The following is a 27,251-nucleotide window of genomic DNA, read 5'->3' as shown; positions in this document are numbered from 1 at the left end:
TGTGATGTGAACAGATCGGCGATTGGGCAAAACTAATCAAGCGTGTGGAACGTTGAGCCATGTACGGAAGCCGAACAAGGACCTGCTGGTGGATTTTTGAAACTGACATGACAGCTATTTCTCACACAGAGCCAGAGCTACTTATCGCAACAGCAAGGGGGTTCGGGATTATCTCTTTGCTCTAAAAACAAAGTGAGAGATCCAAACCCTTTGCTACTAAATACATCTGGATTGCATCTGCCATTCTGTAAATGCTCATTGCCACGGTACCGGTAGCTACTGCTAACAAAGCAATTACGGATCTGACAAATCGGTGCGACCAGGTAAAGGCTTTCTTTGGCGGCACTTTCAACATGAAGCTATTAGCTAGCTAGATACCCAACTAACTAGCCAATTAACCAACGTTAGCCATATAATATGTCATTGTGTTGTCTTTATCGTTTGCATTTGGCTAGCTAACAATGTCTACACTCGTTCATTTGTTAGATGTTTATGTAGTTAGCTAGCTAACGAGTTAATGTCACTTGCGGCGAAATGCGAGGCCGTATCGGCCTACTTGCCCAAGCCGGCCAGGGACTCCCTACTTTATTAGCTAGCAAAATTGCTAACTAGCGTAGCTAGCATGCAATGCGGAATGCTTGCGGAGGCAAAGCTAGATTAGGTAACGTTGGCTAGTTACGTATCGTGTTTATAATGGGGACTGATTACTACTAACAAACTAGTTAACGTTAGCTAGGTATCTAAATTACTTTGTCAACGTCCGTTGATGTGCTATTTGTTTTGGTCCCAGGTCGGTTGTGAAGGTAGTCCTGATGCTGGTGATTAGAATGCGTTCTTTGCATTCCGACCCTTGACTGACGCGTTCTATTCTTTACTCTGCGTTCTGATGTGATGTTGTGCTAGAGAGACAACTCTGCTTGTGATGTTGGGCTAGAGAGACAACTCTGCTTGTGATGTTGGGCTAGAGAGACAACTCTGCTTGTGATGTGATGTTGGGCTAGAGAGACAACTCTGATGTGATGTTGTGCTAGAGAGACAACTCTGCTTGTGATGTTGGGCTAGAGAGACAACTCTGATGTGATGTTGGGCTAGAGAGACAACTCTGATGTGATGTTGGGCTAGAGAGACAACTCTGATGTGATGTTGGACTAGAGAGACAACTCTGATGTGATGTTGGGCTAGAGAGACAACTCTGATGTGATGTTGGGCTAGAGAGACAACTCTGATGTGATGTTGGGCTAGAGAGACAACTCTGATGTGATGTTGGACTAGAGAGACAACTCTGATGTGATGTTGGGCTAGAGAGACAACTCTGATGTGATGTTGGGCTAGAGAGACAACTCTGATGTGATGTTGGGCTAGAGAGACAACTCTGATGTGATGTTGGGCTAGAGAGACAACTCTGATGTGATGTTGGACTAGAGAGACAACTCTGATGTGATGTTGGGCTAGAGAGACAACTCTGATGTGATGTTGGGCTAGAGAGACAACTCTGCATGTGATGTTGGGCTAGAGAGACAACTCTGATGTGATGTTGGGCTAGAGAGACAACTCTGCTTGTGATGTTGGACTAGAGAGACAACTCTGATGTGATGTTGGGCTAGAGAGACAACTCTGATGTGATGTTGGGCTAGAGAGACAACTCTGATGTGATGTTGGGCTAGAGAGACAACTCTGATGTGATGTTGGGCTAGAGAGACAACTCTGATGTGATGTTGGGCTAGAGAGACAACTCTGATGTGATGTTGGGCTAGAGAGACAACTCTGCATGTGATGTTGGGCTAGAGAGACAACTCTGCTTGTGATGTTGGGCTAGAGAGACAACTCTGATGTGATGTTGGGCTAGAGAGACAACTCTGATGTGATGTTGGGCTAGAGAGACAACTCTGATGTGATGTTGGGCTAGAGAGACAACTCTGATGTGATGTTGGGCTAGAGAGACAACTCTGATGTGATGTTGGGCTAGAGAGACAACTCTGATGTGATGTTGGGCTAGAGAGACAACTCTGATGTGATGTTGTGCTAGAGAGACAACTCTGATGTGATGTTGTGCTAGAGAGACAACTCTGATGTTGGGCTAGAGACAACTCTGCTTGTGACAGCGACACTAGTAGCAACAGAAAACTATGTAGCCGGCTGAGGCTGTAAGGATAATAATAAACATTCAAGTCACTCTTTCTCTCTGTGTGTGTGTGTGTGTGTGTGTGTGTCTGTGTGTGTAGGATGGAGTGGCAGCCGGATGAACAGGGTTTGCAGCAGGTGCTTCAGCTGTTGAAGGACTCCCAGTCTCCAGACACAGCCACACAGAGAGCTGTGCAGGAAGTATCCTCTCAAACACACAGCAGTGTGTCTGCGTTCGAGAGAGAGAGAGAGAGAGAGGCTGTGTGATTGTTTTCCATAGTCCATAATGTGTCTCATCGGGGTGTGAGTGAAAGATGAGTCATGAATGTGTGCGGGATTGTTGGTGATTTGCCATGTTGATTGTTTTGTCAGTGGAGGGGTGTTCCTTAACAGTGTGTAGAAACTGGAACAGCTCAACCAGTTCCCAGACTTCAACAACTATCTCATCTTCGTCCTTACAAGCCTCAAATCAGAGGGTAAGTGTGTGTGTGTGTAAGATCTATATCAAATGGTTGCGAGCATTAGTCAGTGGTTACTAATCGTTCCCTCTTTCCTTTCAAACCACCCCCCTTCTCTGTAGATGAGCCGACGCGTTCTCTAAGTGGTCTCATATTGAAGAACAATGTGAAGGCCCACTACCAGAACTTTCCTCCTCTGGTCGCTGACTTCATCAAGAGGGAATGTCTCAACAACATCGGAGATCCCTCGCCCCTCATCAGAGCAACCATCGGTAAGAGAAAGAGTGTGTGTGTGTGTGTGCTGCAAAGTGAGTCAGGATGTGTGGGTGGTTGAGCCTTTGCAGGTACTGGTGTCAGTCTGTGGGGGAGTATGCGTTAATCAGCAAGCTGAAGTGTGTGTGTGTGTGTGTATTCAACTTTCAGTTTCAGGTTTTAATGTCACATACAGTGAAATTCCTTCTTGCAGCTCTAAACCCATCAATGCAGTAATCAATAGTAGTACTAAGAATAACAAGGAAGAACAGAAATACACAATAAATAATGTTTGTGTGTATGTGCCTATTAGTTAGTGTGTGTGTGTGCCTATTAGTTAGTGTGTGTGCCTATTAGTTAGTGTGTGTGTGTGTGTGTGTGTGTGTGCCTATTAGTTAGTGTGTGTAACCCTCTGCCTCCTGTCTCTCAGGCATCTTGATAACAACCATAGCATCTAAAGGAGAGCTGCAGACATGGCCTGAACTCCTCCCTCAACTTTGTAACCTGCTCAACTCTGAAGACTACAATACCTGCGAGGTCACACACACACACGCGCTCCCATCTAATCTTTTGATTGATCATGTAGGGCCTATGTTTAACTTTCTCTGTGTGTTTGCGTGCAGGGTTCATTCGGAGCACTGCAGAAGATCTGTGAGGATTCTTCAGAGCTGTTGGACAGCGATGCTCTCAACAGACCCCTGAACATCATGATCCCCAAGTTCCTACAGTTCTTTAAACACTGCAGCCCAAAGATCAGGTCTGTCTCTCTGTCTGTCTCTCTGTCTGTCTCTCTGTCTGTCTCTTTGTCTGTCTCTGTCACCCAGATCAGGTCTGTGCTCTTTCTTTCATTCTTTCTGTCTGTCTGTTTGTCTGTCTCTGTCTGTCTCTGTCACCCAGATCAGGTCTGTGCTCATTCTTTCCTTCTGTCTGCCTGTCTCTGTCTCTGTCTCTCGCTGTCCTCGCTCCATGCTCCCTCCCTGACAAGTAGTTGATTTCTTCTTAAGGCAAGCTATTGAATTCAACCAACTTTGTTTCTGCTCTCTCTCACCCTCCCTCCAGGTCTCATGCCATAGCGTGTGTGAATCAGTTCATCAGCAGTAGAGCCCAGGCTCTGATGGACCACATCGACACCTTCATCGAGGTGAGACAGGGGTTGTGACTAAAATGGCACCCTAGTCCCTATATAGTGCACTACTTTAGACCAGAGCCCTAGTCCCTATATAGTGCACTACTTTAAACCAATTTTAAAAATAAAAAAAAAATACTTTTTAAAATGTTTATTTTATTTGTAATAATGACAATTACAACAATACTGAATTAACACTTATTTTAACTTAATATGATACATAACAAAATCTATTTAGCCTCAAATAAATAATGAAACATGTTCAATTTGGTTTAAATAATGCAAAAACAAAGTGTTGGAGAAGAAAGTAAAAGTGCAATATGTGCCATGTAAGAAAGCTAACGTTTAAGTTCCTTGCTCAGAACATGAGAACATATGAAAGCTGCTGGTTCCTGGTTCCACCCTCGAAACAGCGTTACCCATCACTCCACAAAAGCCGCGGCCCTTGCAGAGCAAGGGGAACAACTACTCCAAGTCTCAGAGCGAGTGACGTTTGAAACGCTATTAGCGCGCATCCCGCTAACTAGCTAGCCATTTCACATCACATCGGTTACACCAGCCTAATCTCGGGAGTTGATAGGCTTGAAGTCATAAACAGCTCAATGCTTGAAGCACAGCGAAGAGCTGCTGGCAAACGAACAAAAGTGCTGTTTAGTGCACTACTTTAGACCAGAGCCCTATTCCCTATATAGTACACTACTTTTGACCAGAGCCCTAGTCCCTATATAGTGCACTACTTTAGACCAGAGCCCTATTCCCTATATAGTGCACTACTTTTGACCAGAGCCCTAGTCCCTATATAGTACACTACTTTTGACCAGAGCCCTAGTCCCTATATAGTGCACTACTTTTGACCAGAGCCCTAGTCCCTATATAGTACACTACTTTTGACCGTGGTCTGTCTGGGTTGAATCCATCGGACAGACGTGATGTACTGTACTGTCACAGTTGAAAATGTTTACTATAACGACCCCCCCCCCTCTCTCTAGAGTCTAAATGTTTATTATAATGACCCCCCCCCTCTCTCTCCAGAGTCTAAATGTTTATTATAACGACCCCCCCCCCCCTCTCTCTCCAGAGTCTAAATGTTTATTATAACGACCCCCCCCCCCCTCTCTCTCCAGAGTCTAAATGTTTATTATAACGACCCCCCCCCCCCCCCCCTCTCTCTCTCTCCAGAGTCTGTTTGCTCTAGCGGGGGATGAGGACTGTGAGGTGAGGAAGAACGTGTGTAGAGCTCTGGTCATGCTGCTGGAGGTCCGGATAGACCGACTCATACCACACATGCACAGCATCATACAGGTACCACCTACGAACTCTGACCTCTAACCCTATGACCTCATACCACACATGCACAGCATCGTACAGGTACCACCGACGAACTCTGACCTCTAACCCTATGACCTCATACCACACATGCACAGCATCGTACAGGTACCACCGACGAACTCTGACCTCTAACCCTATGACCGCATACCACACATGCACAGCATCGTACAGGTACCATCGACAAACTCTGACCTCTAACCCTATGACCTCATACCACACATGCACAGCATCATACAGGTACCACCTACAAACTCTGACTTCTAACCCTATGACCTCATACCACACCTGCACAGCATCGTACAGGTACCACCGACGAACTCTGACCTCTAACCCTATGACCTCATACCACACATGCACAGCATCGTACAGGTACCACCGACGAACTCTGACCTCTAACCCTATGACTGCATACCACACATGCACAGCATCGTACAGGTACCATCGACAAACTCTGACCTCTAACCCTATGACCTCATACCACACATGCACAGCATCATACAGGTACCACCTACAAACTCTGACTTCTAACCCTATGACCTCATACCACACCTGCACAGCATCATACAGGTACCACCTATGAACTCTGACCTCTAACCCTATGACCTCATACCACACCTGCACAGCATCATACAGGTACCACCTATGAACTCTGACCTCTAACCCTGTGCACTTTTGACCTTCCTCATACACTCATTCATCACTCATGTTCCATGTGTTTTTGTAAACCTCCTACACTCAATCTGTTCTGCTATTTCTCTCTCTCTCTATTCTTATGGCCCCATACCTCTCTTCCATATTGCCTTCTGTTTCTATAAGAGATCTCTCTCCTCCCCAGTACATGCTCCAGCGAACCCAAGACCCAGATGAGAATGTCAGTCTGGAGGCCTGTGAGTTCTGGCTCACCCTGGCTGAGCAGCCCGTCTGCAAGGAGGCCCTGTCTGGGCACCTGGTCCAGTAAGTACACACCTGCCCGCACGCGGGGGCAGTGACACGCCCACACTCAAATACACACACTCATGGACGGACACACATCAGACACACAGATGAAGTGATGGCTAGGTGAGTTTTTAGTAGGGGTGTAGCTGGATAAAGAGGACTAGTGTGGTTATCACCATCTCTCCTGTCTCTCTCCAGACTCATCCCTATCCTGGTGAATGGGATGAAGTACTCTGAGATAGACATCATCCTCCTAAAGGTGAGTTTACAGTCAGTCAGTCTGTGTGTGAGTGATTGTGTGAGTCAGTCTGGATGTCCCACTCCTAATACACAACTAGAGAGAACCATGACTTAACGTCCCCCCCCCCCCCCCCCCTCTCCCTCCCCCCCAGGGAGATGTAGAGGAGGAGGACGACACCGTACCAGACAGTGAGCAGGACATCAAGCCTCGCTTCCACAAGTCCCGCACCGTCACCCTGCAACACGAGGGAGGAGAGGGGGAGGAGGGGGAGGACCACGACGATGACGATGACGACGATGACACGCTCTCCGACTGGAACCTGCGTGAGTGGTTGAGGGATTGCGTGACAGCTCAGCTGACCAATCAGAGCCGGGGAAATAGGATTGGCAGCCAGTCTTTAGTGTTTGTCCCGCCAAGAGAGAAGATTTAGGGCCAGTTTTTCCAGTTCTCAGTTGTTACTGATTACCCATGAAGATACACACACACACACACACACACCTGGTCTAAATCAGTCACTGTTTAGCTAGTGGTGTAGTAAGTGTTGTAACCTCTTTCTCTCTCTGTCTCTGTCTCTCTGTTCCTCTCTCTAACAGGGAAGTGTTGTAACCTCTGTTTCTCTGTCTCTCTAACAGGGAAGTGTTGTAACCTCTGTTTCTCTGTCTCACTAACAGGGAAGTGTTGTAACCTCTGTTTCTCTGTCTCTCTAACAGGGAAGTGTTGTAACCTCTGTTTCTCTGTCTCTCTAACAGGGAAGTGTTGTAACCTCTGTTTCTCTGTCTCACTAACAGGGAAGTGTTGTAACCTCTGTTTCTCTGTCTCACTAACAGGGAAGTGTTGTAACCTCTGTTTCTCTGTCTCTCTAACAGGGAAGTGTTGTAACCTCTGTTTCTCTGTCTCTCTAACAGGGAAGTGTTGTAACCTCTGTTTCTCTGTCTCACTAACAGGGAAGTGTTGTAACCTCTGTTTCTCTGTCTCACTAACAGGGAAGTGTTGTAACCTCTGTTTCTCTGTCTCACTAACAGGGAAGTGTTGTAACCTCTGTTTCTCTGTCTCTCTAACAGGGAAGTGTTGTAACCTCTGTTTCTCTGTCTCTCTAACAGGGAAGTGTTGTAACCTCTGTTTCTCTGTCTCACTAACAGGGAAGTGTTGTAACCTCTGTTTCTCTGTCTTTCTAACAGGGAAGTGTTGTAACCTCTGTTTCTCTGTCTCTCTAACAGGGAAGTGTTGTAACCTCTGTTTCTCTGTCTCACTAACAGGGAAGTGTTGTAACCTCTGTTTCTCTGTCTTTCTAACAGGGAAGTGTTGTAACCTCTGTCTCTCTAACAGGGAAGTGTTGTAACCTCTGTTTCTCTCTCTAACAGGGAAGTGTTGTAACCTCTGTTTCTCTCACTAACAGGGAAGTGTTGTAACCTCTGTTTCTCTCACTAACAGGGAAGTGTTGTAACCTCTGTCTCTCTCTCTAACAGGGAAGTGTTGTAACCTCTGTCTCTAACAGGGAAGTGTTGTAACCTCTGTCTCTCTAACAGGGAAGTGTTGTAACCTCTGTTTCTCTGTCTCACTAACAGGGAAGTGTTGTAACCTCTGTTTCTCTGTCTCTCTAACAGGGAAGTGTTGTAACCTCTGTCTAACAGGGAAGTGTTGTAACCTCTGTCTCTAACAGGGAAGTGTTGTAACCTCTGTCTCTCTAACAGGGAAGTGTTGTAACCTCTGTCTCTCTCTAACAGGGAAGTGTTGTAACCTCTGTCTCTCTCTAACAGGGAAGTGTTGTAACCTCTGTCTCTCTCTAACAGGGAAGTGTTGTAACCTCTGTCTCTCTCTCTAACAGGGAAGTGTTGTAACCTCTCTCTCTAACAGGGAAGTGTTGTAACCTCTGTCTCTCTAACAGGGAAGTGTTGTAACCTCTGTCTCTCTCTCTAACAGGGAAGTGTTGTAACCTCTGTCTCTAACAGGGAAGTGTTGTAACCTCTGTCTCTCTAACAGGGAAGTGTTGTAACCTCTGTCTCTCTCTCTAACAGGGAAGTGTTGTAACCTCTGTCTCTCTAACAGGGAAGTGTTGTAACCTCTGTCTCTCTCTCTAACAGGGAAGTGTTGTAACCTCTGTCTCTCTAACAGGGAAGTGTTGTAACCTCTCTCTCTAACAGGGAAGTGTTGTAACCTCTGTCTCTAACAGGGAAGTGTTGTAACCTCTGTCTCTCTAACAGGGAAGTGTTGTAACCTCTGTCTGTCTCTCTAACAGGGAAGTGTTCAGCGGCAGCGTTAGACGTGTTGGCTAACGTGTTTCGTGATGAGCTCCTCCCCCACCTGCTGCCCCTGCTGAAGGGCCTGTTGTTCCACCCAGACTGGGTCGTCAAGGAGTCTGGAATACTGGTGCTGGGGGCTATCGCTGAGGGTAACCCCTGACCTCTATCCCCTGACCTCTATCCCCTGACCTCTATCCCCTGACCTCTATCCCTTGACCTCTATCACCTCCATCCCCTGACCTCTATCACCTGACCTCTATCCCCTGACCTCTATCCCCTGACCTCTATCCCCTGACCTCTATCCCCTGACCTCTATCACCTGACCTCTATCACCTCTATCCCCTGACCTCTATCCCCTGACCTCTATCACCTCCATCCCCTGATCTCCATCCTTTTTTATTTTCTAAATGGAACTAAAAGCATGTGAGTCACACCCCCCTCCTCTCTCCTCAGGTTGTATGCAGGGCATGGTTCCCTACCTACCAGAGTTGATGCCTCACCTCATCCAGTGTCTCTGTGATAAGAAGGCCCTGGTGCGCTCCATCGCCTGCTGGACCCTGTCCCGCTACGCCCACTGGGTGGTCAGCCAGCCCCCCGACTCCCACCTCAAACCCCTCATGACTGAACTCCTCAAGAGGATCCTGGACGGGAACAAGAGGGTTCAGGAGGCCGCCTGCAGGTGTGGGGAGGGGGGGGCTGGTGGGGAGGGAGGGGCTGGTGGGGAGGGTGTGTGAGGTGTGGGGGGAGAGTGGTGTGTGTATGTGTGTGGGGGGAGAGTGTGTGGTGGGGGTGGGTGTGGGGGGAGTGTGTGGGGGGAGAGTGTGTGAGGTGGGGGTGGGAGTGGGGAGAGTGTGTGAGGTGGGGGTGGGTGTGGGGGGAGAGTGGTGGGTGTGTGTGTGGGGTTGGGTGTGGGGGGAGAGTGGTGGGTGTGTTTGTGGGGAGAGTGTGAGGTGGGGGTGGGTGTGGGGAGGGAGCGGCTGGTGGGGAGGGTGTGTGAGGTGGAGGGTGTGTGTGGGGAGGGAGCGGCTGGTGGGGAGGGTGTGTGAGGTGGGGGTGGGTGTGGGGAGGGAGCGGCTGGTGGGGAGGGTGTGTGAGGTGGGGGTGGGTGTGGGGAGGGAGCGGCTGGTGGGGAGGGTGTGTGAGGTGGAGGGTGTGTGTGGGGAGGGAGCGGCTGGTGGGGAGGGTGTGTGAGGTGGGGGTGGGTGTGGGGAGGGAGCGGCTGGTGGGGAGGGTGTGTGAGGTGGAGGGTGTGTGTGTGGGGAGAGTGTGGTGTTTTTTGAGAGAATAAAGATGTTGAACTGGAATTCAAGGTCTTGATGAGATACGGCAATGAAATAATGTTTCCTGCTCCCCCACTCGCCCTCTCCTCCCTCCCCTTTCTCTCCTCCCTCCTCTCCTCCCTCCCCTTTCTCTCCTCCCTCCTCTCCTCCCTCCCCTTTCTCTCCTCCCTCCTCTCCTCCCTCCACTTTCTCTCCTCCCTCCTCTCCTCCCTCCCCTTTCTCTCCTCCCTCTCTCCTCTTCCCCCTCTCAGTGCGTTTGCTACCCTAGAGGAGGAGGCCTGTACAGAGCTGGTTCCCTATCTGAGCTTCATTCTGGATACTCTGGTCTTCGCCTTTGGAAAATACCAACACAAGAACCTGCTCATACTGTACGACGCTATAGGAACACTGGCGGACTCAGTAGGACACCACCTCAACCAACCGGTTAGTAGGTAGTTAGGCTAGTTAAACACCCCTTCTAGTTACCCTCAGTTTCCCATTCGGAGGGCGGTAGTTAGCTTTCGGGAGGGCGGTAGTTAGCTTTCGGGAGGGCGGTAGTTAGCTTTCGGGAGGGCGGGAGTTAGCTTTCGGGAGGGCGGGAGTTAGCTTTCGGGAGGGCGGTAGTTAGCTTTCGGGAGGGCGGTAGTTAGCTTTCGGGAGGGCGGTAGTTAGCTTTCGGGAGGGCGGTAGTTAGCTTTCGGGAGGGCGGTAGTTAGCTTTCGGGAGGGCGGTAGTTAGCTTTCGGGAGGGCGGTAGTTAGCTTTCGGGAGGGCGGTAGTTAGCTTTCGGGAGGGCGGTAGTTAGCTTTCGGGAGGGCGGGAGTTAGCTTTCGGGAGGGCGGTAGTTAGCTTTCGGGAGGGCGGTAGTTAGCTTTCGGGAGGGCGGTAGTTAGCTTTCGGGAGGGCGGTAGTTAGCTTTCGGGAGGGCGGTAGTTAGCTTTCGGGAGGGCGGGAGTTAGCTTTTAGTTTTTGGCTTATTTGTTTATATTTTTTCTTTGACTCTGTTCCTGTTATTATTTTTTACAAGTTTTAACCGTCTCTCTCTCTCTTCCTACCCGTCTCTCTCTCTCTCCCTGCCCGTCTCTCTCTCTCTCCCTGCCCGTCTCTCTCTCTCTCCCTCCCCGTCTCTCTCTCTCTCCCTCCCCGTCTCTCTCTCTCTCCCTCCCCGTCTCTCTCTCTCTCCCTCCCCGTCTCTCTCTCCCTCCCCGTCTCTCTCTCTCTCCCTCCCCGTCTCTCTCTCTCTCCCTCCCCGTCTCTCTCTCTCTCCCTCCCCGTCTCTCTCTCTCTCCCTCCCCGTCTCTCTCTCTCTCCCTCCCCGTCTCTCTCTCTCTCCCTCCCCGTCTCTCTCTCTCTCCCTCCCCGTCTCTCTCTCTCCCTCCCCGTCTCTCTCTCTCTCCCTCCCCGTCTCTCTCTCTCTCCCTCCCCGTCTCTCTCTCTCTCCCTCCCCGTCTCTCTCTCTCTCCCTCCCCGTCTCTCTCTATCCCTCCCGTCTCTCTCCCTCCCGTCTCTCTCTCTCCCTCCCCGTCTCTCTCTCCCTCCCCGTCTCTCTCTCCCTCCCCGTCTCTCTCTCCCTCCCCGTCTCGCTCTCCCTCCCCGTCTCGCTCTCCCTCCCCGTCTCGCTCTCCCTCCCCGTCTCGCTCTCCCTCCCCGTCTCTCTCTCTCTCCCCGTCTCTCTCTCCCTCCCCGTCTCTCTCTCTCTCCCCGTCTCTCTCTCTCTCCCGTCTCTCTCTCTCCCTCCCCGTCTCTCTCTCCCTCCCCGTCTCTCTCTCCCTCCCCGTCTCTCTCTCCCTCCCCGTCTCGCTCTCCCTCCCCGTCTCGCTCTCCCTCCCCGTCTCGCTCTCCCTCCCCGTCTCGCTCTCCCTCCCCGTCTCTCTCTCCCTCCCCGTCTCTCTCTCCCTCCCCGTCTCTCTCTCCCTCCCCGTCTCTCTCTCCCTCCCCGTCTCTCTCTCTCTCCCGTCTCTCTCTCTCTCCCGTCTCTCTCTCTCCCTCCACGTCTCTCTCTCTCTCCCGTCTCTCTCTCTCCCTCCACGTCTCTCTCTCTCTTTACCCCCCTCGTCTCTCTCTCTCTCTTCCTCCCCGTCTCTCTTCCTCCCCGTCTCTCTCCTCTCTCCCACCTCGTCTCTCTCTCTCTCTTCCTCCCCCTCTCTCTCTTCCTCCCCCTCTCTCTCTTCCTCCCCGTCTCTCTCCTCTTTACCCCCCCATCTCTCTCCTCTCTCCCCCCTCGTCTTTCTCTCCTCTAGGAGTACATAGAGAAGCTGATGCCTCCTCTCATCGCCAAGTGGAATGAGCTGAAGGATGAAGACAAGGACCTGTTTCCTCTGTTAGAGTGTCTGTCCTCTGTAGCTACAGCCCTCCAGAGTGGCTTCCTGCCCTACTGTGAACCAGTCTACCAGCGCTGTGTTACACTGGTGCAGAAAACACTGGCTCAGGCTATGGTGAGACACACACACACACACACACACACACACGACCAAAAGTATGTGGACACCTGCTCGTCGAACATCTCATTCCAAAATCATGGGCATTAATATGGAGTTGGTCCCCCTTTGCTGCTATAACAGCCTCCTCTCTTCTGGGAAGGATTTCCACTAGATGTTGGAACATTGCTGCTATAACATCCTCCACTCTTCTGGGAAGGCTTTCCACTAGATATTGGAACATTACTGCTATAACAGCCTCCACTCTTCTGGGAAGGATTTCCACTAGATGTTGGAACATTGCTGCTATAACAGCCTCCACTCTTCTGGGAAGGCTTTCCACTAGATGTTGGAACATTGCTGCAGGGACTTGCTTCCATTCAGCCTCGAGCATTAGTGAGGTCGGACACTGATGTTATGCGATTTAGGCCTGGTTTGCAGTCGGCGTTCCAATTCATCCTAAAGGTGTTCGATGGGGTTGAGGTCAGGGCTCTGTGCAGACCAGTCAAGTTCTTTCACACCAATCTCGACAAACCATTTCTGTATGGACCTCGCTTTGCACACGGAGACATTGTCATACTGAAACAGGAAAGGGCCTTTTCCCCAAACGTGTTGTCACATAATTAGAAGCACAGAATCATCTAGAATGTCATTGTATGCTGTAGAGTTAAGATTTCCCTTCACTGGAACTAAGGGGCCCGATCCATTAAAAACAGCCCCAGACCGTTATTCTTCCTCCACCAAACTGTACAGTTATCACTATGCGGCATCCTATGATGGCACCATTTTGAAAGTCTCTGAGCTCTTCAGTAAGGCCTGTCAGCAACGGGTGTGGCTGAAATGTCCAGATCCACTCATGAAAGTCTCTGAGCTCTTCAGTAAGGCCTGTCAGCAACGGGTGTGGCTGAAATGTCCAGATCCACTCATGAAAGTCTCTGAGCTCTTCAGTAAGGCCTGTCAGCAACGGGTGTGGCTGAAATGTCCAGATCCACTCATGAAAGTCTCTGAGCTCTTCAGTAAGGCCTGTCAGCAACGGGTGTGGCTGAAATGTCCAGATCCACTCATGAAAGTCTCTGAGCTCTTCAGTAAGGCCTGTCAGCAACGGGTGTGGCTGAAATGTCCAGATCCACTCATGAAAGTCTCTGAGCTCTTCAGTAAGGCCTGTCAGCAACGGGTGTGGCTGAAATGTCCAGATCCACTCATGAAAGTCTCTGAGCTCTTCAGTAAGGCCTGTCAGCAACGGGTGTGGCTGAAATGTCCAGATCCACTCATGAAAGTCTCTGAGCTCTTCAGTAAGGCCTGTCAGCAACGGGTGTGGCTGAAATGTCCAGATCCACTCATGAAAGTCTCTGAGCTCTTCAGTAAGGCCTGTCAGCAACGGGTGTGGCTGAAATGTCCAGATCCACTCATGTGAAGAGGTGTCCACATACCTTTGTATCTATAATGTCTAAGACACACAGTTATCAGTGATTTAAAGATTCAGTGGTTTTTGATCCCCCCCCCCCCCTCTCTGTCCCCCTCTCCTCCCCCTTAACTCTCTCTCTCCCCCTCTCCTCCCCCCCAGATGTATTAAGTAACTCTCTCTCTCCCCCTCTCCTCCCCCCAGATGTATTAACTAACTCTCTCTCCCCCCTCTCCTCCCCCTTAACTCTCTCTCCCCCTCTCCTTCCCCTTAACTCTCTCTCCCCCCCAGATGTATTAAGTAACTCTCTCTCCCCCTCTCCTCCCCCTTAACTCTCTCCCCCCTTTCCTCCCCCCCAGATGTATTAAGTAACTATCTCTCTCTCCCCCTCTCCTCCCCCCCAGATGTATTAAGTAACTCTCCCCCCTTCTCCTCTCCCCCTCTCCTCCCCCCTTAACTCTCTCTCCCCCTCTCCTCCCCCAGATGTATTAAGTAACTCTCTCTCTCTCCCCCTCTCCTCCCCCCTTAACTCTCTCTCTCCCCCCCCCAGATGTATTAAGTACATTTCTCTCCCCCCCCAGATGTACAGCCAACAGCCGGACCAGTACGAAGCTCCTGATAAGGACTTTATGATCGTGGCCCTGGACCTCCTCAGTGGTCTGGCTGAGGGCCTGGGGGGCCACGTTGATCAGCTGGTGTCCCGGAGCAACATCATGACACTACTGTTTCAGTGCATGCAGGTACGGTGTGTGTGTGTGGGGGGGGGGTGGGGGGGTTCAGTGTTTACTCTACATATGTGTGAATGACCGTTTGGTGACCACTGACCGAGACAATCTCCAAGGCATTCCTAGTCCATCTCTAAACATTTCTATAAAAACCCAAAGATGAAGCCTTTTATTCCTACTTTTATTCTGTCTCACGCTGTTGACAGGAGGTGCACTTGTTTCAGCTGCCCTGCGCACCGGGGAGGCCAAGGGTTCCCATTTTGAACCATTTCATGTGCCCGAAGAGCAAATCAAGTGCACCTATAGCCTACCGCTGGCCAACCGGATTGATCAGATCACCATGTCTCATAGGAGTAACATGGATTTGTGCGCGTGTCAGAAATAATGCAATGTGCCTCGAGTTTCTCCATCAGCTGGAAGACGGTGTCTCTTTTTTGTCAGAGTTAGTGGAGGGGGGCAGGCTGAGGGAGGGGGGCAGGCTGAGGGAGGGGGGCAGGCTGAGGGACGGTCAGTCTTAGTGGAGGGGGCAGGCTGAGGGACGGTCAGTCTTAGTGGAGGGGGGCAGGCTGAGGGACGGTCAGTCTTAGTGGAGGGGGCAGGCTGAGGGACGGTCAGTCTTAGTGGAGGGGGCAGGCTGAGGGACGGTCAGTCTTAGTGGAGGGGGGCAGGCTGAGGGACGGTCAGGCTGAGGGACGGTCAGTCTTAGTGGAGGGGGGCAGGCTGAGGGACGGTCAGGCTGAGGGACGGTCAGTCTTAGTGGATGGGGGCAGGCTGAGGGACGGTCAGTCTTAGTGGAGGGGGCAGGCTGAGGGACGGTCAGGCTGAGGGACGGTCAGTCTTAGTGGAGGGGGCAGGCTGAGGGACAGTCAGGCTGAGGGACGGTCAGTGACCAGATGCAGGCCAGTCAGTCCAGTAGAATAAAGAACACATCACGTCAGTTTAATGTCACTCAGCTGGGCCTCATAAGTAATACAACTGATGTTTATTACCAGTGGATCATATAGTTCTGAAATGGTCTGAGTAGAACAGCAGGGAGACTCAACCACAGCCAGTATGCAGTGAGAATGTACTGGGCCTGTAGTCTACTGTACAACCCTCATTACCACAGAGCTGGTTTAATTGGTGCATGTTGCTGTACAACCCTCATTACTACAGAGCTGGTTTAATTGGTGCATGTTACTGTACAACCCTCATTACCACAGAGCTGGTTTAATTGGTGCATGTTGCTGTACAACCCTCATTACTACAGAGCTGGTTTAATTGGTTCATGTTACTGTACAGCCCTCATTACCACAGAGCTGGTTTAATTGGTTTGTGTTACTGTACGACCCTCATTACCACAGAGCTGGTTTAATTGGTTTGTGTTGCTGGACAACCCTCATTACCACAGAGCTGGTTTAATTGGTTCTGTAGTCTACTGTACAACCCTCATTACTACAGAGCTGGTTTAATTGGTTCATGTTACTGTACAACCCTCATTACCACAGAGCTGGTTTAATTGGTTCTGTAGTCTACTGTACAACCCTCATTACTACAGAGCTGGTTTAATTGGTTCATGTTGCTGTACAACCCTCATTACCACAGAGCTGGTTTAATTGGTTCTGTAGTCTACTGTACAACCCTCATTACCACAGAGCTGGTTTAATTGGTTCATGTTGCTGTACAACCCTCATTACCACAGAGCTGGTTTAATTGGTTCATGTTACTGTACAACCCTCATTATCACAGAGCTGGTTTAATTGGTTCATGTTACTGTACAACCCTCATTACCACAGAGCTGGTTTAATTGGTTCATGTTACTGTACAACCCTCATTACCACAGAGCTGGTTTAATTGGTTCTGTAGTCTACTGTACAACCCTCATTACTACAGAGCTGGTTTAATTGGTTCATGTTACTGTACAACCCTCATTACCACAGAGCTGGTTTAATTGGTTCTGTAGTCTACTGTACAACCCTCATTACTACAGAGCTGGTTTAATTGGTTCTGTAGTCTACTGTACAACCCTCATTACTACAGAGCTGGTTTAATTGGTTCTGTAGTCTACTGTACAACCCTCATTACCACAGAGCTGGTTTAATTGGTTCTGTAGTCTACTGTACAACCCTCATTACTACAGAGCTGGTTTAATTGGTTCATGTTACTGTACAACCCTCATTACCACAGAGCTGGTTTAATTGGTTCATGTTACTGTACAACCCTCATTACCACAGAGCTGGTTTAATTGGTTCATGTTACTGTACAACCCTCATTACTACAGAGCTGGTTTAATTGGTTCATGTTACTGTACAACCCTCATTACCACAGAGCTGGTTTAATTGGTGCATGTTGCTGTACAGCCCTCATTACTACAGAGCTGGTTTAATTGGTGCATGTTGCTGTACAACCCTCATTACTACAGAGCTGGTTTAATTGGTTCATGTTACTGTACAACCCTCATTACCACAGAGCTGGTTTAATTGGTTCATGTTGCTGTACAACCCTCATTACCACAGAGCTGGTTTAATTGGTTCATGTTGCTGTACAACCCTCATTACCACAGAGCTGGTTTAATTGGTTCATGTTGCTGTACAACCCTCATTACTACAGAGCTGGTTTAATTGGTGCATGTTGCTGTACAACCCTCATTACCACAGAGCTGGTTTAATTGGTTCATGTTGCGGAGGCTTATGGTTAAGTCATTTTTAGGATAATACAATAATCTGACTGGTAGAACTCCTGATCTTCACTGAGGTTTGGGATCCACTGGTCCGTCTAGTGTGTGTGTGTGTGTGTGGTAACAGACCCTGGCTCTATTTGATTGTATATAACCATTTTGTATGACTGAGAGAGACAATGTAGTTAACACACACATTCTATATCTCCAGGACACCATGCCAGAGGTGAGACAGAGCTCCTTCGCCCTGCTGGGTGATCTGACCAAGGCCTGCTTCCCTCACGTCAAACCCTGCATCGGTAACGACCTATACCATCTCTCTCTTCATCTCTCTCTTCTTTTCCTACGAACTGTGTAACTACCAGTCTATCATACTCCTTATGTTATCTATCGTCCTCCCTTTCTCTTCCCCTTGGCTTTCTGTGTGTGTGTGTTTGTGTGTGTGTGTGTGTGTGTGTGTGTGTGTGTGTGTGTGTGTGTGTGTGTCCAGCTGAGTTCATGCCTATTCTAGGGACCAACCTGAACCCAGAGTTCATCTCTGTGTGTAACAACGCTACCTGGGCCATTGGAGAGATCTGCATGCAGATGGGTGAGTCTTTCTGCATGTAGGTTTGTACACGGAGATGATATGTACATGTTAGAGATTATCATGTTTTTTTAGAATTTTGTTATTTAACAAAGCAATTGTCAGTTTCGAAGCTGCTAGCATGAGTTATCTTAATGATATATTTCTCTGCTTTGTTTCTTTCTCTATCTCCGTCCCTGTCCCCGTCCCTGTCTCCGTCCCTGTCTCCTTCCCCGTCCCTGTCTCCGTCCCTGTCTCCTTCCCCGTCCCTGTCTCCGTCCCTGTCTCCTTCCCCGTCCCTGTCTCCTTCCCCGTCCCTGTCTCCTTCCCTGTCTCCGTCCCTGTCTCCGTCTCCTTCCCTCTCTCCGTCCTGGTCTATCCCTGTCTCTGTCTCCGTCCCTGTCTCTCTCTCTCCGTCCCTGTCTCCTTCCCTGTGTCTCCGTCCCCATCCCTGTCTCCTTCCCCGTCTGTCTCCGTCCCCATCCCTGTCTCCTTCCCCGTCTCTCTCCGTCCCCGTCTCTCTCTGTCCCTGTCCCCGTCTCCTTCCCTGTCTCCTTCCCTGTCCCTGTCTCCTTCCCTGTCCCTCTCTCCTTCCCTGTCCCTGTCTCCTTCCCTGTCCCCGTCTCCGTCCCTGTCTCTATCTCCGTCGCTGTCTCCTTCCCTGTCTGTCTCTGTCTCTGTCTCTGTCTCCATCTGTCTGTAGGTGTAGAGATGCAGCCCTATGTGTCTCTGGTTCTGAACCAGCTGGTAGAGATCATCAACAGACCCAACACACCCAAGACCTTGCTGGAGAACACTGGTACACACAGATGCTGAACACACACACACATACACACAGATGCTGAACACACACACATACACACAGATGCTGAACACACACACAGACATACATATACTGAACACACACGCAATCATTGGGTTTGTTTGACATTGCAGCCGATGCATTTTGGGTAAACTGTGACTGACTGACTCATCTCCAAATAATAATGAGCCGTTATTTATGATACGAACATCAGCGACGTCAAACCAGCTCGTGGTTTTTAGTTGGGTGTGTTGTACACATGAGTGAGGCTCCTCCCATCTTCTTCCAGCCATTACGATTGGTCGCCTGGGCTACGTGTGTCCTCAGGAGGTGGCTCCGATGCTCCAGCAGTTCATCAGACCGTGGTGAGTCTGTCGCACATCTGATGACACATCTAGTCCTTCACCTCACTGATCATTATCAACATGTTTAGATTGCCTGGTTTGTGACGCGGTGGTGTGTGTGTGTGACAGGTGTACGTCCCTACGGAACATCCGTGACAACGAGGAGAAAGACTCCGCCTTCAGAGGGATCTGCATGATGATTGGTGTAAACCCTGGGGGAGTGGTCCAGGTAAGAGGAAGGGAGATGGAGGATGATTGGTGTAAACCCTGGGGGAGTGGTCCAGGTTAGAGGAAGGGAGATGGATGATGATTGGTGTAAACCCTGGGGGAGTGGTCCAGGTCAGAGGAAGGGAGATGAAGAGGACAGGTACAGGAGCCCGTACCTGTCCTCTCCTAGTTGGGCCTGTCCTCTCCTAGTTGGGCCTGTCCTCTCCTAGTTGGGCCAGTGCGGGCGCTCAACCGACGTTAGGTTACCATGGTGAGCGAGCGTTGTTCCTTCATATTTCCAATAAGTACTGATGACCCATTTTATTTGTCTCTGCCTGCAAATCGTCCTCCTAAAAGCTAGACTATAACCTACAGAACTACTCAGAACTAGACTGTATCCTACAGAACTACTCAGAACTAGGCTGTATCCTACAGAACTAGGCTGTATCCTACAGAACTAGGCTGTATCCTACAGAACTACTCAGAACTAGGCTGTAACCTACAGAACTAGGCTGTAACCTACAGAACTACTCAGAACTAGACTGTATCCTACAGAACTAGGCTGTATCCTACAGAACTACTCAGAACTAGACTGTATCCTACAGAACTACTCAGAACTAGACTGTATCCTACAGAACTACTCAGAACTAGGCTGTATCCTACAGAACTACTCAGAACTAGGCTGTATCCTACAGAACTAGGCTGTAACCTACAGGACTAGGCTGTATCCTACAGGACTAGGCTGTATCCTACAGAACTAGACTGTATCCTACAGAACTAGGCTGTATCCTACAGGACTAGGCTGTATCCTACAGGACTAGGCTGTATCCTACAGAACTAGACTGTATCCTACAGAACTAGGCTGTATCCTACAGAACTACTCAGAACTAGGCTGTATCCTACAGAACTAGGCTGTATCCTACAGGACTAGGCTGTATCCTACAGGACTAGGCTGTATCCTACAGAACTAGGCTGTATCCTACAGAACTAGGCTGTATCCTACAGAACTAGGCTGTATCCTACAGAACTACTCAGAACTAGGCTGTATCCTACAGAACTACTCAGAACTAGGCTGTATCCTACAGAACTAGATTGTATCCTACAGGACTAGGCTGTATCCTACAGGACTAGGCTGTATCCTACAGGACTAGGCTGTATCCTACAGGACTAGGCTGTATCCTACAGGACTAGGCTGTATCCTACAGAACTACTCAGAACTAGGCTGTATCCTACAGAACTACTCAGAACTAGGCTGTTTCCTACAGGACTACTCAGAACTAGGCTGTTTCCTACAGGACTAGGCTGTATCCTACAGGACTAGGCTGTTTCCTACAGGACTAGGCTGTATCCTACAGGACTAGGCTGTATCCTACAGAACTAGGCTGTGTCCTACAGAACTAGGCTGTATCCTACAGAACTACTCAGAACTAGGCTGTATCCTACAGAACTAGGCTGTATCCTACAGAACTAGGCTGTATCCTACAGGACTAGGCTGTATCCTACAGGACTAGGCTGTATCCTAGAGGACTAGGCTGTATCCTAGAGGACTAGGCTGTATCCTAGAGGACTAGGCTGTATCCTACAGGACTAGGCTGTATCCTACAGAACGTAGCACGTGTTGCTGTCATCGTTCTGTTTTTATTGAACCTTTATTGAACTCGGCAAGTCTGTTAAGAACAAGTTCTTATTTACGATGACGACCCACCTGTTCTCCCTGCTTCCTGTTCAGTGTCTCACCCGTGAGATCAGATGTGTGTGGTGTCAGTTAGAGGAGGTTATAGGCTGTTCATGGGGAGGAGGAGAACGGGGCACTTCTCTCTCTAAGGAAATGTACTTCCTACATTTAGGCTATAGTTTACTACATAGCCTAGAAATAAATATTGATCACCTAATATGTCTCCGTCTGAAAATCATCCCTCTCCTTAAAGGTAGGCTGTAAAAATAACTCAAGAGAAGGTCTATCCAACTCCGCTCTCTTCAAACGACATCTAACACATTGATGCAGCCCGGTAATACAGACCGGCTAATACAGACCGGCTAATACAGACCGGCTAATACAGACCGGCTAATACAGACCGGCTAATACAGACCGGCTAATACAGACCGGCTAATACAGACCGGCTAATACAGACCGGCTAATACAGACCGGCTAATACAGACCGGCTAATACAGACAGGCTAATACAGACCGGCTAATACAGACCGGCTAATACAGACCGGCTAATACAGACCGGCTAATACAGACCGGCTAATACAGACCGGCTAATACAGACCGGCTAATACAGACCGGCTAATACAGACCGGCTAATACAGACCGGCTAATACAGACAGGCTAATAGAATGGGCCAGGTGACCGTCTCTGGTCAGTTAACTTGTTGAAGTTGTTTTGGTCTGGTTGATATTGCCTGTCGGGTGCTTAAGTTGCTGCAACCATGTCTTGGCAAGTGAGCTGCGTCACACACCTAAAATCACATTGTAGCACTGCGGTTGGGTTTGGGACCAGGTGTTGGGAGTCAGACAGGAAGTCGGCAGCAGGGGTTGTGGTATGAAGAGAGCAGACCTCTACATGGAGACACGGTCCTTCTGTAGGTTGAAATGACAGAATGTGTCTCTCTGCAGGACTTCATCTTCTTCTGTGATGCCGTGGCGTCCTGGGTCAGCCCTAAAGACGACCTGAGAGACATGTTCTACAAGGTGTGTGGAGGACCCAACGCTCTGTTCCAGATGGCACCTGGTTCCCTTGATCTGCACGTCTGTAGTGTACAGTGGAAGGGAAAGGCTGCCGTTTAGGACACATCCTGGGAAAAGCTTTGCTTGGCCCAGATCCGTGTGTGTGTGTGTGTGTGTCTCTCTCTCTGTGTGTGTGTGTGTAGACTGAATGATAGTGGGATGTTAACCATAATAGTAGAGAATTATTTCAGACATTGTTTCTGTTGTCATTTCTTTGTTGAGGAATCAAAGTATTTTCTCTCTCTCCCCCCCCCCCCCCCCCCAGATCCTCCATGGTTTTAAGGACCAGGTAGGAGAGGAGAACTGGCAGCAGTTCTCAGAACAGTTTCCCCCCCAGCTGAAGGAGAGACTGTCTGCCTGCTACGGCGTGTAGAAACCCCCCCTAACCTAACATCAGGTACACACTCGCTTTAAATATCACCATTCCAATGTTAATTCTGTCACACTTTTAGATGGCACTTCCTGGTTGTGATCCTCATCCAGAAATCTTCATCCATCCCCCTCCTTCCCGCTCTCCCTCTCCTTCCCTCTCTCTCTCTCCCCCTCCTTCCCTCTCTCTCTCCCCCTCCTTCCCTCTCTCTTCCCCCCTCCTTCCCTCTCTCTCCCCCCTCCTTCCCTCTCTCTCCCCCCTCCTTCCCTCTCTCTCCCCCCTCCTTCCCTCTCTCTCCCCCCCTCCTTCTCTCTCTCACCCTCCTTCCCTCTCTCTCTCACCCTCCTTCCCTCTCCAGGTGAGCCAGTAGTAGAGGAAGAAGGTGAAAAGGAATCTCATCCATCTGTGTTAATGCCCTGAACTGATCTGGGGGGAGGGGGGAGAGGGACCCATCACGCCATTGGCCGCTCCCCCTGACAGACGGCCCCCACGCCCTATGTATTTCTCCATAGCGGGAGGGTGGGCGGGACTTGGGGAGGGACAGGGGGACACCTCTAGATTAAAGATTAAGGGGACCCAACCAACACAGAGAAACCAACTAAGGTAGGGACAGAGAGAGGGGGGTACCTACATTCAGAAGGAAAAGGTTCCAACGCAGAAACAGGTAGGGACAGATAGAGAATGAAGAGTGAGGGAAAGAGAGGTAGGTAGGGGCCAGCTAGACTACAGTAGAGAGGGGTAGGTAGGGGCCAGCTAGACTACAGTAGAGGGGTAGGTAGGGGCCAGCTAGACTACAGTAGAGAGAGAGGTAGGTAGGGGCCAGCTAGACTACAGTAGAGAGAGGTAGGTAGGGGCCAGCTAGACTGCAGTAGAGAGAGGTAGGTAGGGGCCAGCTAGACTGCGGTAGAGAGGGGTAGGTAGGGGCCAGCTAGACTGCAGTAGAGAGGGGTAGGTAGGGGCTAGCTAGACTGCAGTAGCGGGGTAGGTAGGGGCCAGCTAGACTGCAGTAGAGAGGGGTAGGTAGGGGCCAGCTAGACTGCAGTAGAGAGGGGTAGGTAGGGGCCAGCTAGACTGCAGTAGAGAGGGGGGTAGGTAGGTGCCAGCTAGACTGCAGTAGAGAGGGGTAGGTAGGGGCCAGCTAGACTGCAGTAGGTAGGGGCCCAGCTAGACTGCAGTAGAGCGGGGTAGGTAGGGGCCAGCTAGACTGCAGTAGAGAGGGGTAGGTAGGGGCCAGCTAGACTACAGTAGAGAGGGGTAGGTAGAGAGGCCAGCTAGACTGCAGTAGAGGGGTAGGTAGAGAGGCCAGCTAGACTGCAGTAGAGAGGGGTAGGTAGGGGCCAGCTAGACTACAGTAGAGTGAGGTAGGTAGGGGCCAACTAGACTACAGTAGAGTGAGGTAGGTAGGGGCCAGCTAGACTGCAGTAGAGAGGTAGGTAGGGGCCAGCTAGACTGCAGTAGAGAGGTAGGTAGGGGCCAGCTAGACGACAGAAGAGAGAGGTAGGTAGAGAGGCCAGCTAGACTATAGTAGAGAGAGGTAGGTAGGGGCCAGGTAGACTGCAGTAGAGAGGTAGGTAGAGAGGCCAGCTAGACTATAGTAGAGAGAGGTAGGTAGAGGTCAGGTAGAGGCCAGCTAGACTATAGTAGAGAGAGGTAGGTAGAGGTCAGGTAGAGGCCAGCTAGACTACAGAAGAGGGAAAGAGACTTAACAGATTTAAATCAGAAAAAATCCACCACACAGAGAGCCATAGACGGAGAGACTGACAGGCACTCCCACAGTAAGACACGCACACTTGCAATACCTAGAGCTTTGTGTAGATGGCGCTGTTACACTAGTCAGACTCCGACACTACCAGTAAGGGATTAACAGTCAGTGAGGGACAGACAGCGTGTTGGGGACAGACAGGGTGTTGGGGACAGACAGGTAGGTGTCTAGCCTCTGTTTATTTCTGGGAGATAGCTGTTTTTTTCCGGGGTAAAGGATCTTCTATATGAATTAATATTCCTCCTGTTATTACTCAATCACTGGTTCACTGCTGATCTCTCCTCCACCAAGCATGTTTTGGTTTCTGTCCTTTTCCCTAAGGAATGCTTTCTTCCATATAAATCTCATGAGATAATTATCATGTTCTCTTCTAGATAGACAGGGGATAACTAACCTCTTGGTTCATACGAGTCATCATTATAAGAGGAATAGGGCTTTAATAATACCTGTTATTCTTACGTAAAGTTAGGAAACTACAGATCACAGCCTCTCGTCTCTACTTGTACCTGTTTGTGTGTCGTGTCTGCGTTTGTTTACCTATTTGTTTACCGTACGTGACACTGTTGATTGTTTTAATAAGGTAACGATTTAACACTTGACTCCTCCCACCCTATTGTCCTCCGCCTGTAAACTGTGACCAACTGTGTGTGTGTGTGTGTGTGTGTTGCCATAGTGATGTCTGGAGGAAAGAGATTGAACCCAGAACTGTTTATCCTGATAACGTGTTACAAGAGGTCCATATTTTGTTGCTTTTTGTTTATTATTTTTTTCATTTGCTGCTGCTGTTTTTTTTTAGTTTCCATGGTGAGCTTAAATGAACACAAACAACACATTTGTTTATTTTTAGTTTTGTGGTTTTGCACTTTTAATTTTTTAATTTTTGTATTAAGGATTTTTTTTAAAACTTCCCTCATAAAGGACATCTGAATTCTACCGTCCGTGTTCTGTTGTCTCTTACTTACTGGGGGAACAAAAGCTCTTTTGTCTCTTACTGGGGGAACAAAAGCTCTTTTGTCTCTTACTGGGGGAACAAAAGCTCTGTTGTCTCTTACTTACTGGGGGAACAAAAGCTCTGTTGTCTCTTACTGGGGGAACAAAAGCTCTGTTGTCTCTTACTTACTGGGGGAACAAAAGCTCTGTTGTCTCTTACTGGGGGAACAAAAGCTCTGTTGTCTCTTACTTACTGGGGGAACAAAAGCAGGAATACGAAAATGGCAAATAAAAAGTTAGTGAAACTGCGAGTAATCGTCACTTTTACAGCGACCGACTGTGTACGTTTTGTGTTTTCTAGGGAGAAGAGGTTGTAGCTGGAACTAGCCTACTGTGTGTGTGTGTGTGAGAATAGTGTTGTTATCCTTTTAACTTGTCTTCACTTTGTTCCAAGATAAGAGCACAATGTCCCTCCAACAGGACAGCGGAGCGAGGACTCATACAGACAGACGGCAACATCCTCCGTCCCAAATACCACTCTATTCCCTATATATATTCCTCATAGGGCTCTGGTCAAAAGTAGTGCATTTTAAAGGGAATGTTGCCATTTTGTACGAAGGCACAGACACTATCATAGAGTTGGATAGAGGGTGCACTTGAACAGAAACCGTTATTGAATGTGTGCCCTCTAGCCAACTTTATGTACAGTATAGACAGCTGTGAGGTTGTCAGCAGTATGAGGCCCGGATTCGATCCGATCGACACCTTTTTAAAGACAATGTTCCCACGTTCGTGGAGACCTCATTCACGGTCTGCTTATGTCAGCTCAATTGGAAATGACCTTTAAATGTCATGAGGCAGATCTAATGAGGATTTGAATGAATCCCAGCCTTAGTGTCATTTAAAGGGGACGTTCAGTATTTTGGCCTTTGGCTTTTAAAGTTAGCTGGCTGTTATAAAAAGAAATCGAACCAGGGACTTCAGTTTCTCCTGAACCATTGAATACTTTCAGGGTGAGGAACAATCTAACATTAAGTTGTAAAATCCTGAACTTCCCCTTTAATATCCATATTATCTCAGCTTCAGTGAATTTGGACACATTTTGCACAGATGTATAGATGACGGACTGACCAGGACTGTGATCATAGAAGCGATAAACTAATCAATGTACCATTCAACAAAGACAATCTACATCTCCCCCATTCTGCTATCTCTATTTCTATCATTTTATCAGTTTAGATTTTAGCTTTTTGTATTCATTCAAATGTATTTAAAGATGTTTTTTTTTTGTCAGGTTTCAATGTTCTGTAGTAGATCGTTTTGGACTCGTTATGATATTGTGATGACTTAATTGGTTCATTAATAAACGCAATCAAGTGTCTTTAGTAAATGAGGGCTCTAACTTATTTACTAACTTATAGAACTTAAGGCTTATTGAGGGAAGACTGAGGGGGAGGAACATAGGGGAGGGAGGGAAGACTGAGGGGGAGGGAGGGAAGACTGAGGGGGAGGAACATAGGGGAGGGAGGGAAGACTGAGGGGGAGGAACATGGGGAAGGGAGGGAAGACTGAGGGGGAGGAACATAGGGGAGGGAGGGAAGACTGAGGGGGAGGAGGGGAAGGCTGTAGAAACAAGCATGATCTTACTTGTTCAAGTTTTGCAGAATGACTTTAATGTGCTCCAGTATTTCAATGGACTGCTGCCTGTGTCAATCTCTACAAACATTCAACTCGTTTCTATGTCAATCTCTACAAACATTCAACTCATTTCTATGTCAATCTCTACAAACATTCAACTCATTTCTATGTCAATCTCTACAAACATTCAACTCATTTCTATGTCAATCTCTACAAACATTCAACTCATTTCTATGTCAATCTCTACAAACATTCAACTCATTTCTATGTCAATCTCTACAAACATTCAACTCATTTCTATGTCAATCTCTACAAACATTCAACTCATTTCTATGTCAATCTCTACAAACATTCAACTCATTTCTATGTCAATCTCTACAAACATTCAACTCATTTCTATGTCAATCTCTACAAACATTCAACTCATTTCTATGTCAATCTCTACAAACATTCAACTCATTTCTATGTCAATCTCTACAAACATTCAACTCATTTCTATGTCAATCTCTACAAACATTCAACTCATTTCTATGTCAATCTCTACAAACATTCAACTCATTTCTATGTCAATCTCTACAAACATTCAACTCATTTCTATGTCAATCTCTACAAACATTCAACTCATTTCTATGTCAATCTCTACAAACATTCAACTCATTTCTTTGTGGAAATAAATACAAAAAGTTTCTTCTTCCAATCTTTCCAACTGTTTCCTCCTTGTTATGTTAATGTCATAACCTTTG

The 27,251-nt window shown here is 48.7% G+C and overlaps 1 protein-coding gene across 2 annotated transcripts; it reads left to right on the top strand.

Moving 5' to 3' along the window:
* Positions 1–16: 16 nt before the first annotated feature.
* Positions 17–26,255, top strand: LOC110512903 (transportin-2). 2 transcript variants are annotated; one of them, XM_036939873.1, is made up of 26 exons: positions 17–323; positions 2,223–2,322; positions 2,522–2,597; positions 2,702–2,851; positions 3,262–3,368; positions 3,455–3,588; positions 3,891–3,972; positions 5,137–5,259; positions 6,122–6,240; positions 6,421–6,481; positions 6,615–6,786; positions 8,700–8,852; positions 9,157–9,382; positions 10,235–10,406; positions 12,202–12,396; positions 14,362–14,520; positions 17,373–17,460; positions 17,652–17,750; positions 18,430–18,525; positions 18,818–18,893; positions 19,002–19,101; positions 21,698–21,772; positions 22,074–22,205; positions 22,537–23,130; positions 23,331–23,712; positions 23,829–26,255. In XM_036939873.1, exons 2-23 carry the CDS (start codon positions 2,224–2,226, stop codon positions 22,179–22,181), a joined length of 2,670 nt encoding a protein of 889 aa, XP_036795768.1. In that variant the 5' UTR covers positions 17–323; position 2,223; the 3' UTR covers positions 22,182–22,205; positions 22,537–23,130; positions 23,331–23,712; positions 23,829–26,255. The 2 variants fall into 2 exon arrangements, with proteins under 2 accessions (XP_036795768.1, XP_036795767.1); XM_036939872.1 differs by having other exon boundaries at positions 23,783–26,255.
* The last annotated feature ends 996 nt before the right edge of the window (positions 26,256–27,251 follow it).

Source organism: Oncorhynchus mykiss, chromosome 13 (assembly GCF_013265735.2).
Source record: "Oncorhynchus mykiss isolate Arlee chromosome 13, USDA_OmykA_1.1, whole genome shotgun sequence".
NCBI lineage: Eukaryota > Metazoa > Chordata > Actinopteri > Salmoniformes > Salmonidae > Oncorhynchus > Oncorhynchus mykiss.
This window is presented reverse-complemented; position numbering and strand designations above follow the sequence as displayed.